General features: G+C 41.2%; 1 protein-coding gene across 1 annotated transcript in view; it reads left to right on the plus strand.

Annotated features, from left to right (window-relative positions):
• Positions 1-4018: 4018 nt before the first annotated feature.
• LOC147102852 (transmembrane channel-like protein 7) overlaps positions 4019-12661 on the plus strand; it is a 62953-nt gene continuing 54310 nt past the window's right edge. The window contains exon 1 of the mRNA XM_085963738.1: positions 4019-4154. Within this exon, the coding sequence (XP_085819864.1) occupies positions 4115-4154 (40 nt within the window). The 5' untranslated portion in view covers positions 4019-4114. The remainder of the gene's footprint in view (positions 4155-12661) is intronic.

Genomic DNA, 12661 nt, shown 5'->3' on the forward strand with positions numbered 1-12661 from the left:
TAGGGATCTGTACAGTTAGTTTTTAGAGTAACCCTCATCCAGTAAACACCTGTTGATTGTTCCCTGCAGTCTCTTGTCTAATTATTGAAGGACACAACATCAAGATACACGGACCTAACAGCTTTGTCAAAGAAAAAAATTCTTTCATGAACGTTAAAGAAAAAGGCCTCGCCGATTGGCCTTGTTTTTTTAAATTTTACTTTGCAGATCGCTCACATCTGCAGCAGCTTTTCAACATCATCTGAAAACATATCGGATTTCACAAGTATGCAGACAACACCCAGCTCTACCTCGCGACCACACCTCTCAACCCTTCCACTGCCTCGGTGTTGTCAGGCTGCTTGTCCGACATCCAGTATCGGATGAGCATAAATTTCCACCGATTAAACGTTGGAAAGACTAAAGCCATTGTCTTCGGTCCCGCCACAAACTCCGTTCCCTGGCCTCCGATGCCATTAGCCTCCTGGCCACTGTCTCAGACTGAACTCGACTGTTTGCAACCTTGGCGTCCGATTTGACCCTGAGCTTCTGATCACATATCCTCTCCATCACTAACGTCGCCGACTTCCACCTCCATAATATCGCAGATCTCTGCCCCTGCCTCAGCCCATCCGCTGCTGAAACCCTCAACCATGCTATTGTTACTCCAGACTCGACTCTTCCAAGACTGTCCTGGCTGGCCTCCCATCCTCCACCCTCCATAAGCTTGATTTCATCCAAAACTCTGCTCCCTGTGTCCCAACTCACACCAAGTCCTATTCACCCATCACCCCAGTACTCGCTGACCTACATTAGCTCGCGGTCCACCAACACCTCAAATTTAAAATTCTCATCCTTGTGTTCAAATCCTCCATGGCCTTGTCCTTCCCTATCTCTGTAACCTCCTGCAGCCCCCAAAACCCTCCGAGAACTCTGCGTTCTTCCAGTTGTAGCCTCTTGTGCATCTCCGATTTCCTTCGCCCCGCCGTTGGCGGCTGTGCCTTCAGCTTCCCAGGCCACAAGCTCTGGAGTCCCCTCCCTAAACCTCTCTCCTCCTTTAAGATGCTTCTTAAAACCTACATTTTTGACCAAGCTTTTGGCCACATGTTCTAATGTCTCCTTCTTTGTCTCAGTGTCAATTTGTGTTGTTGTCTGATTACATGCCATGGAACGTTTTACGTTAAAGGCGCTATATAAATGCAAGCTGCTGCTGTTGTAGTTTATAACAATACATAATTACATTAGAACTTCCTGTTTGAAATAATACTAATTTTGTAAGCAATTTGTGTGATTTTATTTTAATTATTGTGTTTGGTTTGGTTTGGTTTGGGTTAGCCTGAATCCAGAATCCAAGTGAAAGATACGTCACTTGTCCCTTAATTTCAGCTTGAAAGGGTGAGGACCAAATGTAAAGAATAAGAGTGACATTGTACCAAATATAATTCTCAAAATTCAGTGACAACCTTCTAATTCTCTTTCAACGCCCTGCAAAGACCTACCATGCTGCCTTAACCCTTGCATTCTAGTTTCCTGTTTACACTGTTAGATAGATGTCAGAACACAATGTCTTCTAGCATTCCCATCCAACTGCACATGATATAAATGATTCAGATTTTATTTGTCCAGTGGTATGTACGGGATTTCGTAAAGCAGGAAGGATGGTGGTCAGGTGCTAAGATCATATCTACGTTGCAATGGCTACATTTCAGCAGGCCTCTCATGCATCCTCATTAGGAATGACATTTGTCCACTGTGACCTATTTTCATTAACGTCATTTGAAAAAATTCATATGCTCAAATAGGTTTGCAGTTGATGCTGATCTCACATGTCACTTTTTGACTCATTGGTCGAGCTCTTATCTCTGAGTCAGAAGATTGTGGTTTCATGATTTAAACACATAATCTAGGCTGATGCTTAAGCGCTGTACTGAGGGAGTGCTGCATGGTCAGAGATGCCATCTTTCATTTCAGATGTTAAACCAAGGCCTTGTCTTTGATGTTGGGTGGACCTGAAAGATCCCATGATATTAAAAGAAAAGCATAGGAGTTTTCCTGGTGTCCCAGCCAACATTTATCCTTCAACCAAAACCAACAAAAAATAGATTATCTGGACATTTACCTCACTGCTGTTTGTAGAACCTTGCCGTGTGCCAATTGGCTGCTGTGCTTTCCTACATTACAACAGTACTTCATTGGCGGTGAAGTCCTTTGGGCTGTCCTGAGGACATGATGGGTGCTGTGTAAATGCAAGTTCTTTCTTGAACATTTCCTCAGTGTTGACAGATCTGCATCCTCGGTAAGATAAGTGGTTCCAATGAGTGCTGGTGTTGTATTACATCATGCAGTTCACAAAGGATCATAGCAACATGTTTTAACAATGGCGAGCTTTCGACTACTTCATATCAATACCAACCACAGGATCAGTGCGGCTGGATGTATTTACAGAGAAGTGAAGTTCAGAAATTTAAATGTACGATAAAAATGCTCCGTGGCTGCCAGTGTTGAAATATGTGTACAACTTTGTAGACCTATTGTACGCAAAACACTCATGATCTGGCTGTTCATGTACCAAATGGGCGTCCATCTAAGCAGCGTATCACACTGAGAGCTCTGGGCTCTGCTGGAGCTCCCACTGACACTGGAGAGAAATCACCAGGAACTAATTACTTCAGATGGTTCAAATGATCCCAAAGGCTCAACCCTAATCAGCTAAACAGATACAAATACAGGCAGCAGACTCTCAGCACTTTGAAAGCTACTAAGGTTTAATGCAGGCATTTATACTTGAGCAACGTAAACAGAAGCCTGTTGGCATACTAAGTACATGTTGCAGCAGAAAACCAAAGTTGCTTACCACAAGAAGTTTTGAAATCCCTGAGTTTGTCAAGTGAAATGTGCTATACATCATTCAATGAAATGTACGTCACACTATGCTTCGAATCTTCTTCCAGTGAACCACCACAGCAAAGTGATTTTTATTTTACACAAAAAGTTAAAAATAAATATTTTATCATCACCGGCTGCATCTTCTCGTAAATATAAACAAAGTATCTAAATTTGTAACAAAAAAAAATCACAGAACTTATGGCCAAGGAATTGGATCAGATCCAAATCAGCACACTCAGGGATTCCAAAACTTCTCGTGCTAAGGTACTTTGCTTTCCTGCTGAAACATGTACTTAGTATGTCAACAGGCTTCTGCTGACGAGGACTGCTGGTTTGCCAGCCAGGTGCCTGAACAAATTGACCACAACACGCTGTGGTCATTTGCAGACCAATTTTGCGAAGGGGCCTTTGCAAACAGGCATTTGGCCCCCTATGTACATATGCAAAGAGGCTAACGCCTGTTTCAGGCGCTCAGCACTGACGCCTATGGAGGACCCTGTACTAAAATGGAGGGCGGTGCACTTCCAGCGTGGAATGAGCACGCCAGCCGCCTGCCATATTCGACCCTTGGGCGCCCGTTTTTCGCCTGTAAGACCTTCTTTAAGACCCTTCTTAAAAACCCACCTCTTTTGGTCACCCCTTCTAAATATCTAGTTCTTTGGCTTGGCAGCCGTTTTTTTGACTGATTATATCTCTGTGTGATTACGTCTCGAGACATTCTTCTATGTTGAAGGTACTATATAAATGCAACATGTTGCTCTGTCTCTTTCCAACAGTGCTGGTAATTGCATCTGGTGTTATACAAGACATGAGTCTGCCATACTTACTGTAGGAGGCAGCAGCTGAAGCAGGCCAAGAATTAAAAAATTAGTGCTGAAAGGAACTGTGGTACGATCTTCTGTATATATACACTGAAAGAAGTATTTTCCTACGTTGTGAAAATATCAAATGTGTCTGAAATGTTTTAAGTTCATCATTGTGGTAAGTTAACAAATTCAGTCAAATGAGTATGTTTGAGGTTTCCTTGCAGCTTGCTCTACATGTTTATGAGTTTCATGCAACAGTTGCCTCTTCACTTAAGGAAGTTGTGTGGTATTTCTGTTTCCTGTCACATGAATGATTTGGCCTCTGACATTGATAGAACGGCCCAGAATGTGTATGTTTAGAGTGATGGCTGGAATGTAATGTCGCTATCGAAGTGAAGATTTTGTCTGGTATACCCAAAGTCTAATAGGAGCAGTTTCAAAATATGGAGCAAGCGAGTGTAGCTACTCTAGACGTAGATTCAGGTGAGTCTGGCATTTAAAACATTGAACTGATACTTAGGTTAAAGCGCGAGGTAGAAGAGTGATAATTTTTGGCCTCAACAAGCTATGTTCAAAATGTATGATTCTCTCTCATTTGCTTTGCACAATCATTTATTGAGTTTTTGTGGGCCTTAATCACAAAAAATAACAAAATGTAAGCACAATATTCCTAGAGTTTACTTTTTTTAATCAGGTCATTGAACTTTATTATTTATGTTTTATTACATTAAACTAAGCAGATATTTATTTATGTAAAATACAGTCACCAGCAGCTCACTGAGGGAAACTATTTCCCAAACTCTGACTGTCCGAGTTTGTAGATTGGAGTCATTACTTGGCTGAGTTTTTCTTCCCTTTTTTTTGAAATGTTGTTATTTTCTGCCTCTCTTTTTAGTCTTCTGAGGCTGCAGACTATTCCCCCACAGAGAGGACGATTAGGTTCTCAGGCATCTGCTGATGCTATTCTTAAGGTTTATTTTGTTTTTTGCCCTGGGGTCTCAAATACCTTACTGTATATAACCAGCATTATTGAAATGTTAAGAAGCTGTTGCTTGTTAGGAGGTGGGTGAAAGTGGCCAGAGGTAAGTTGTCCAGTAAGTTTTCCCTTTTAGTCAGAAGGGGAGAAACCTACTTGAAATTTTGATTATTACTTGAAGTTTTAAATGTTTACAGTTACTTCAACTTATTGGCTTAACGTTTCAGTTATTACTTTGACATGGTTAGAGCTATCTCCATTAATGTACCTAAACTGGCTAACTAAGGAAGTTAAGGATGGTATCAAATTGACAGAAAAGGCATACAATATTGCAAAGATTAGTGGTAGGCCAGAGGATTGGGAAATTTTTAGTAACCAGCAAAGGATGATTAAAAAAATAATTAAGAGGGAGAAGATAGATTACGAGAGTAAACTAGCAAAATATATAAAAACAAGACAGTAAGAGCTTCCACAGGTATTGTAAAAAGGAAGAGAGTAGCTAAAGTAAACATTGGTCCCTTAGAGGATGAGACTGGGGAATTAATAATGGGAAACAGGGAAATGGCAGAGACTTTGAACAAATATTTTTTATCGGCCTTCATGGTAAAAGGCACTAAAAGCATCCCAATAATAATTGATAATCAAGGGGCTATAGGGAGGGCGGACCTTAAAACAATAACTATCACTAGAAAAAGTGCAACATCCCCACTGTCACCTGGGAATCCCTGGCCCAAGACCGTACAAAGTGGAGGAGAAGCATCCGGGAAGGCGCCGAACACCTTGAGTCTCTTTGCCGGGAGCAAGTGGAAGCCAAGCGCAGGCAGCGCAAGGAGCACACGTCAACACAAGCACCCCACCCACCCGTCCCTTCAACCACCGTTTGCCCCACCTGTGACAGAGACTGTAGGTCCCGCATTGGACTCATCAGTCACCTGAGAACTCATTTTTAATGTGGAAGCAAGTCATCCTCGGTCCCGAGGGACTGCCTAAGAAGAAGAAGAAGATCACTAGCGATAAAATACCAGGCAAACTAATGGGACTAAAGGCTGACAAGTCTCCTGGACCCGAAGGCCTGCATCCTAGGGTTTTAAAAGAAGTGGCTGCAGAGATAGTGGATGCATTGGTTGTAATTACCAAAATTCCCTGGATTCTGGAGAGGTCCCAGCGGATTGGAAAACCGCAAATGTAACTCCCCTATTCAAGAAGGGAGGGAGACAGAAAGCAGGAAACTATAGGCCAGTTAGCCTAACATCTGTCATTCGGAAAATGCTGGAATCCATTATTAAGGAAGTAATAGCAGGACATTTAGAAAATCATAATACAATCAAGCAGAGTCAACATGGTTTTATGAAAGGGAAATCGTGTTTGACAAATTTACTAGAGCTCTTTGAGGATGTAACAAGCAGGGTGGATAAAGGGGAACCAGTAGATTTAGTGTATCTGGATTTCCAGAAGGCAGTCGATAGGTGCCGCATAAAAGGTTACTGCACAAGATAAGAGCTCGCGGTGTTGGGGGTAATATATTAGATTGGATAGAGGATTGGCTAACTAACAGAAAACAGAGAGTCGGAATAAATGGGTCATTTTCAGGTTAGCAAAATGTAACTAGTGGGGTGCCACAGGAATCAGTGCTAGGGCCTCAACTATTTACAATCTATTTGTAGGGAAATGGTGTTAGGGAAATTGACGGGATTGAAGGCCGATAAATCCCCAGGACCTGATAATCTACATCCTAGGGTACTTAAGGAAGTGGCCCTAGAAATAGTAGATGCATTGCTGGTCATCTTCCAAAATTCTATAGACTCTGGCACAGTTCCCATGGATTGGAGGGTAGCTAATGTAACCCCACTATTTAAAAAAGGTGGTAGAGATAAAACGGAGAATTATAGACCGGTAAGCCTGACATCGGTAGAGGGGAAAAATGCTAGAGTCCATTATAAAAGATGTAATAGCAGAGCACTTGGAAAACATTGACAGGATCAGACAAAGTCAACATGGATTTACAAAAGGTAAATCGTGCTTGACTAACCTACTGGAATTTTTTAGGATGTAACTGGTGGAATAGATAAGGGAGAACCAGTGGATGTGGTGTATTTGGACTTTCAGAAGGCTTTTGATAAGGTCCCGCATAAGAGATTAGCATGCAAAGTTAAAGCACATGGGATTGGGGGTAAGGTATTGACTTGGAAAGAGAACTGGTTGGCAGACAGGAAGCAAAGAGTTGGAATAAACGGGTCTTTTTCCGAGTGGCAGGCAGTCACTAGTGGGGTACCGCAGGGATCGGTGCTAGGACCCCAGTTATTCACAATATATATTAATGATCTAGATGAGGGAACAAGATGTAATATCACAGAAACCCCACAATGCAGATAGAGGCCATTTCAGCCCATCGAGCCTGCACCGACACATATCCCACCCGATCCCCGTAACCCCTACACCAACACATATCCCACCCTATCACCGCGTATTTAATCCCCCTAACACTAAGGGTCAATTTATCATAGCCAATCAACCTAACCCGCACATCTTTGGACTGTGGGAGGAAACCGGAGCACCCGGAGGAAACCCACGCAAACACGGGGAGAATGTGCAAACTCCACACAGACAGTCACCCGAGGCCGGATTCGAACCCGGGTCCCTGGCGCTGTGAGGCAACAGTGCTAACCACTATGCCACCGTGCTATCTCCAAGTTTGCAGACGACACAAAGCTGGGTGGGCGTGTGTGCTGTGAGGAGGATGCAGAGAAACTCCAGTTTGATTTGGACAGGTTGGGTGATTGGGCAGATGCAGTATAATGTGGCTAAATGTGAGGTTATCCACTTTGGTGGCAAAAACAAGAAAGCAGATTATTACCTGAACGGCAATAGATTGGGAAAAGGGGAAGTGTAACGAAACCTGGGTGTCCTTGTGCACCAGTCGCTGAAGATAAGCATGCAGGTGCAGCAGGCAGTTCAGAAGGCAAATGGTATGTTGGCCTTCATAGCGAGAGGATTTGAGTACAGGAGGAAGGATGTCTTGCTGCAGTTGTACAGGGCCTTGGTGAGACCACACCTTGAGTATTGTGTGCAGTTTTGGTCGCCTTATCTGAGGAAGGATGTTCTTGCCATGGAGGGAGTGCAGCAAAGATTCACCAGACTGATACCTGGGATGGCAGGAATGACGTATGAAGAGATTGGGTCGATTGGGCTTGTATTCGCTAGAGTTTAGAAGAATGAGAGGGGATCTCATTGAAACTTATAAAATTCTAACAGGACTAGACAGACTAGATGCAGGAAGGATGTTCCTGATTGCGGGGGAGTCCAGAACCAGGGGTCACAGTCTAAGGATAAGGGGTAAGCCATTTAGGACTGAGATGAGCAGGAATTTCTTCACCCAGAGAGTGGTGAACCTGTGGAATTCTCTACCACAGAAGGCTGTTGAGGCCAATACATTAAATATATTCAAGGAGGAGTTAGATATATTTCTTAAGGCTAAAGGGATTATGGGAGAAAGCAGGGACAGGGTACTGAATTTGGATGATCAGCCATGATCTCATTAAATGGCGGAACAGGCTCGAGGGGCCGAATGGCCTACTCCTGCTCTGTTAGATCAGGTAATTAATTTCAGTGGACCACACTGATCTGAGGTCAACACACTAAAATTAAAGTTTGCGAGTCCGGTGGTAAGTTTTAAATAGTCGATTTATTGCATCACTTGATTTACACTGTTTGACTTCCTTTATCCGACTAACATCATATTCAAAATGGCTGGTTTTTATACAGCAGCAGATGTACCCGCCCCCTTTATTACCATTGGCTCAGCAGCATGCATGCAGAGCTATGGTTGGTTCAACTACATCACACTGATTGGATCTCTGATACATCAATCATTCCTTTGTTCTCTAGTTAAGCAGAATCATCACTTTCAGTTTTAAGCTAAGATCAGCACTTTCACAGTTTAAGCTAAATCAGCATTTTCATTGTTCTCAGTTTTTAAGTCAGCCAATGTGACGTTACCAGCTGTGATTGGATCTGATACATCACACCATCCTTTGGCACGTGGTCAGCTTAAGCATAATCAGATTTCCTTAACTCATTAGATTTTAATCATATTAAAATCTATGTTATTAAAATATATATATATATATATTCCCTAACACTCCCCCCTTTGATTCTTTCAAAAATTGAATCATAAAAATAAAGAGTCAGATTAAAAATATAATCAATCATTGCTGTGTTTTGCCACTGTCCGGATCAGTGGCTTTTGCACAAATTTACATCAGCCAGGATTTTACGTGGCCACAGTGAAAGCCTGGTTTTAATAAGTTAATTGATTTCATGATCTTAAATTAATTAGTGCATCTTAAAAAGTGGGAGGAGCTCCCCTCAGCTTATGGCTTTGAAAAATACATTCAGGTAAAAATGAAAAAGTAAAAAGGTACAAAACAATCTAGCAACTAAATATAACATGCCCCTTTAAGATGTAAAAATGGTCTGCGGCGACCTGCAAGGCGTCTTGGCCGCGGGGCAGCAGCCGCCTGGTGGCAAGCACATTTAATCAACAGAAACACACAATTTGATCCCCATCCTATTGTACAAGGCCTCCCTCTTATCTTTCTGAGGAGTGTTTTGTCAAGATTCTTCAACGGCATTTTATGGCTTCATGGCTCCTTGTTATCTAGCAGGTGCTATCCTCCCTGTTTCCTTGCATTTTACCATTCCCTTATCATTTCTATTTGTCTTTTGATGCTTGATATTCGACCTTGCTGGCATATATGCTATCTTTTTCCACTTGCCTGTTGTCAGTCCCTGGTCTAAGAATTAAAACCCATCTTTGAATCTAACAGCTATTTCTTACAATTCCCTTCTTTGAGAAGGAAATATCCTTATTGATTTCTCAGAATCGGCTCTTGACTAATCTAGCTAGCTCTTATTGCACTCTCAACTTGGGCGTTAGTTAGTAGGGAGTCTTAAAGATTTCTCCCTTCCTTACAGTCCATTCCTTTGAGGGGGAGGAGCAACCTCTGACCCCTTACTCAAATTCAATTCACTGTTCTGGTGTTCCAATTCTGCCCCGCCTGGGAGATCCTCTGTTTCTCCTATCTTTCCTGATGTTACCCCGCCTGGGGTCTCCTCTACATTACTTCGGATCTTCTCTTTCGGTGTGCTCAATTAATTTGTTAATGCTTGTCAGTCATGAGCATGAGTATCCAATTGGCTTATGTATCAATGTCTTACTACACACGTTACACATATCAAATACACTATCATTACAAGTTGGATAGCTACCAGAGCATGTGAAATAATACAAACCTAAGGGTGTGCTGATGTATTAAGCCCAATATCCCACCAATGTGAGTTGTCCCCTATGCTGTCAATTTCAATATCTATTCTCGAGTTGTCTTGCTCCAAAACATAAAAATGCTTTAGGGAGGAGTTCAGTCGCATCATGAGCTCACTGAAACCCACAAACAACAGGGGAATGTCGTATCTGAGTATCCGAATTGTGCCACATAATTGTGTAGCTCATACTTAAAAATGTGTTGGTTGATGGGACAGGTCCTGTTAGACCCGTAAAGCATGGTAATTGCAGTAGTAGTGACACAGGAGACACCACTAAAATCACCTCATACTGGATTCGTACTGGTTTTTCCCACGCTCTGTTACCTGCAAAACACAATTATTAGTCACAGTTAAATTCAGTCTTACAATCATTTCAAGCGACATTACAGTTTAACATCTAATCAACAAATCATGGATTTAAAAGATTCTCCAGATCTCTTTTACTCGTATCCATCTTGTGGATAATTCTTACTAAACATGATTTCTCCTTGGCCCTCAATTGTCCCAATCCAGATTCCATGTAACTCTCCACTTCAACTTCAATTTCAATCCCTCTAACAGGTACCAGTGTGTTTAACTCTATTCTGATTGTTTCATCAATTAGATAGTTTCTCGATGGAGTATGTGTCAATGCTTTAAAAGTTGTCTCACTCTCCTGAGCCACATTAACCATTTCATGTTTTGCTGTTGTCAAGTAACTGAGCATGTCTGAGACCCGTTCTTCAGTGCAGATTCACCATACATTCCTGGATGGTAATTACTTCATACGTAACAAATCACATTTACACACTCATACCGGTATCTCAATATCATGTCACCCATGCCATCCGATACAAGCCTTTCTCGGGCTTTCAGGTATCTTATCGAAAGATTGTAGTCGTCTAATGGCTGAATACTTCTTCAAGGTCTTACTTGCTGCTATTTAAGCTTTGACCTGAGCTCTTGGCCCTCTGCCTGTAATCTGGCCACTTCAGCCTGCTTGATTTCAAGCTGATTTTTAGTAGTAACTAGCTCTACATTAATCTCTTCCATTTCTTTCTCCTGAAGTGCTCTTTCCTGTAGTTGTGCTTTCACTAATGCGGTTTTCTCAGCTATTAGACTCTCTAAAAGCATAATCTGTTGCTTAAAGTTATTCTCAAGATTCAACTTTTCTTTTTCCACGGTCTCTATTGTTGCCTGACTTTTCTCAATGTTTTCCGAAAACTGCTTTAACCTGTCAACTTTTTCAAGTAAAGCATCTTCCTTCTCAGGGAGGCAAGAGAATTTTCATTCTGCTTTGACTTCATTAATTTATTCTCCAAGTCTGAAACCAGTTCTTCCTTGGTCTGGCAATCTACCTGGAGATTTAGTAAGTGGTCGTTCAAATTATTTTCTTCTTGTTTCAGATCATCGAGTTCAGACTGATTTTTTTTCCAGTTTTGTTTCTGCTCTTTTAAACTGCCTGAGAGCATTTTGCAAGTTCTCTTTCAGTAGTGTAATTCTCCTGTTTCAATCTTACACTCTCAATCACTTTCCTTTAATTACATGTGTGATATGTGCATTCCGTCCTTCACTACCCCAATATTCTGTATTCGGTACACCTCTCGTCCTTGGGCTTGGGGTGCCATTATGGTATTACCAATACCAACCCTAGGAGCCCATTCAGTAGTGCCTTGAGCTTGGGGTGCCATTACGGTATTACCAATACCAATCCTAGGAGCCCATTCAGTAGTGCCTTGTTTTAACACTTGAGTTAGGAGGTGTTGGTATAATTATTGAGTTTTCTTAGAACACCACGTAGGTAAAGTCGTATCGGTTAAATCTAGCACTACCAGTACAAGTTCATGTTGCACATTATCATACAACTAGTTTACAAGATAACTTCCATTTATCAAATCATAATTTTCTTTCTATCACTGTGGGGAAATATTAACTTAAAATTAAGAAACTTAAATTTAATAATGTCCCATATCTTTAAATTTCATACTAAAGTTGTTGTTTGGTGAACTTAAACAGCTGTCAGTGGAAAGGGTTAACTCCTTTGCAGGTTTTTAAGAAGGTGGAGCAAAACATTATCAGGCGCAATTGCGTCACTTCACGTAAATTAAAAAAAACTTTCCTGATCGAAAAAGACAGTTGTGTTTTCACACTTTAACTAAACACGAACAGAACAGATAAAACAGAACAAAATAGCACATTCTTGCAGAAAACAGTAAATTACGTCATATTTCTTATTGTCCTTTCTTCAAATGTCTTTCCAAAATACTGTAAAAACATAACTGGAGAAAAATTCGTTTTTCACATTTAAACAAATCAAATCAAACTGCTTTAGAAGATTTCACCATAGCAACCGCGACTCCAAGGTTAAATCTTAGACTGAAACTTAATGTAACATTGTACAGTTTGCACTGCAAGTACAAAAATCTATCGCAATCTTTTGTTAAAAAAACTTTTTGTTGCTCTTCTCAGTTTTTACACACCAGCTTAACTTAAATTATTTCAAAGGTTTTTTTTTTCAATTCTTGGGGCACAATCTTATTCGCACATTCTTAAAACTTCCAAAATCCAAGACAAGACAAAAGATTTAAACGCTTTTAACACAGAGAAGTGGGTGGAGCTAAAACACACATAACAGAATCTTTCTTTTAAAGAACATCTAATCAGACAAAAGAAATACTGTAACTTCTTAAACATTCATAGTCATTTTTCAAGG

Source organism: Somniosus microcephalus, chromosome 21 (assembly GCF_052327205.1).
Source record: "Somniosus microcephalus isolate GS21.2 chromosome 21, FLI_Smic_1.0, whole genome shotgun sequence".
Taxonomy (NCBI): domain Eukaryota; kingdom Metazoa; phylum Chordata; class Chondrichthyes; order Squaliformes; family Somniosidae; genus Somniosus; species Somniosus microcephalus.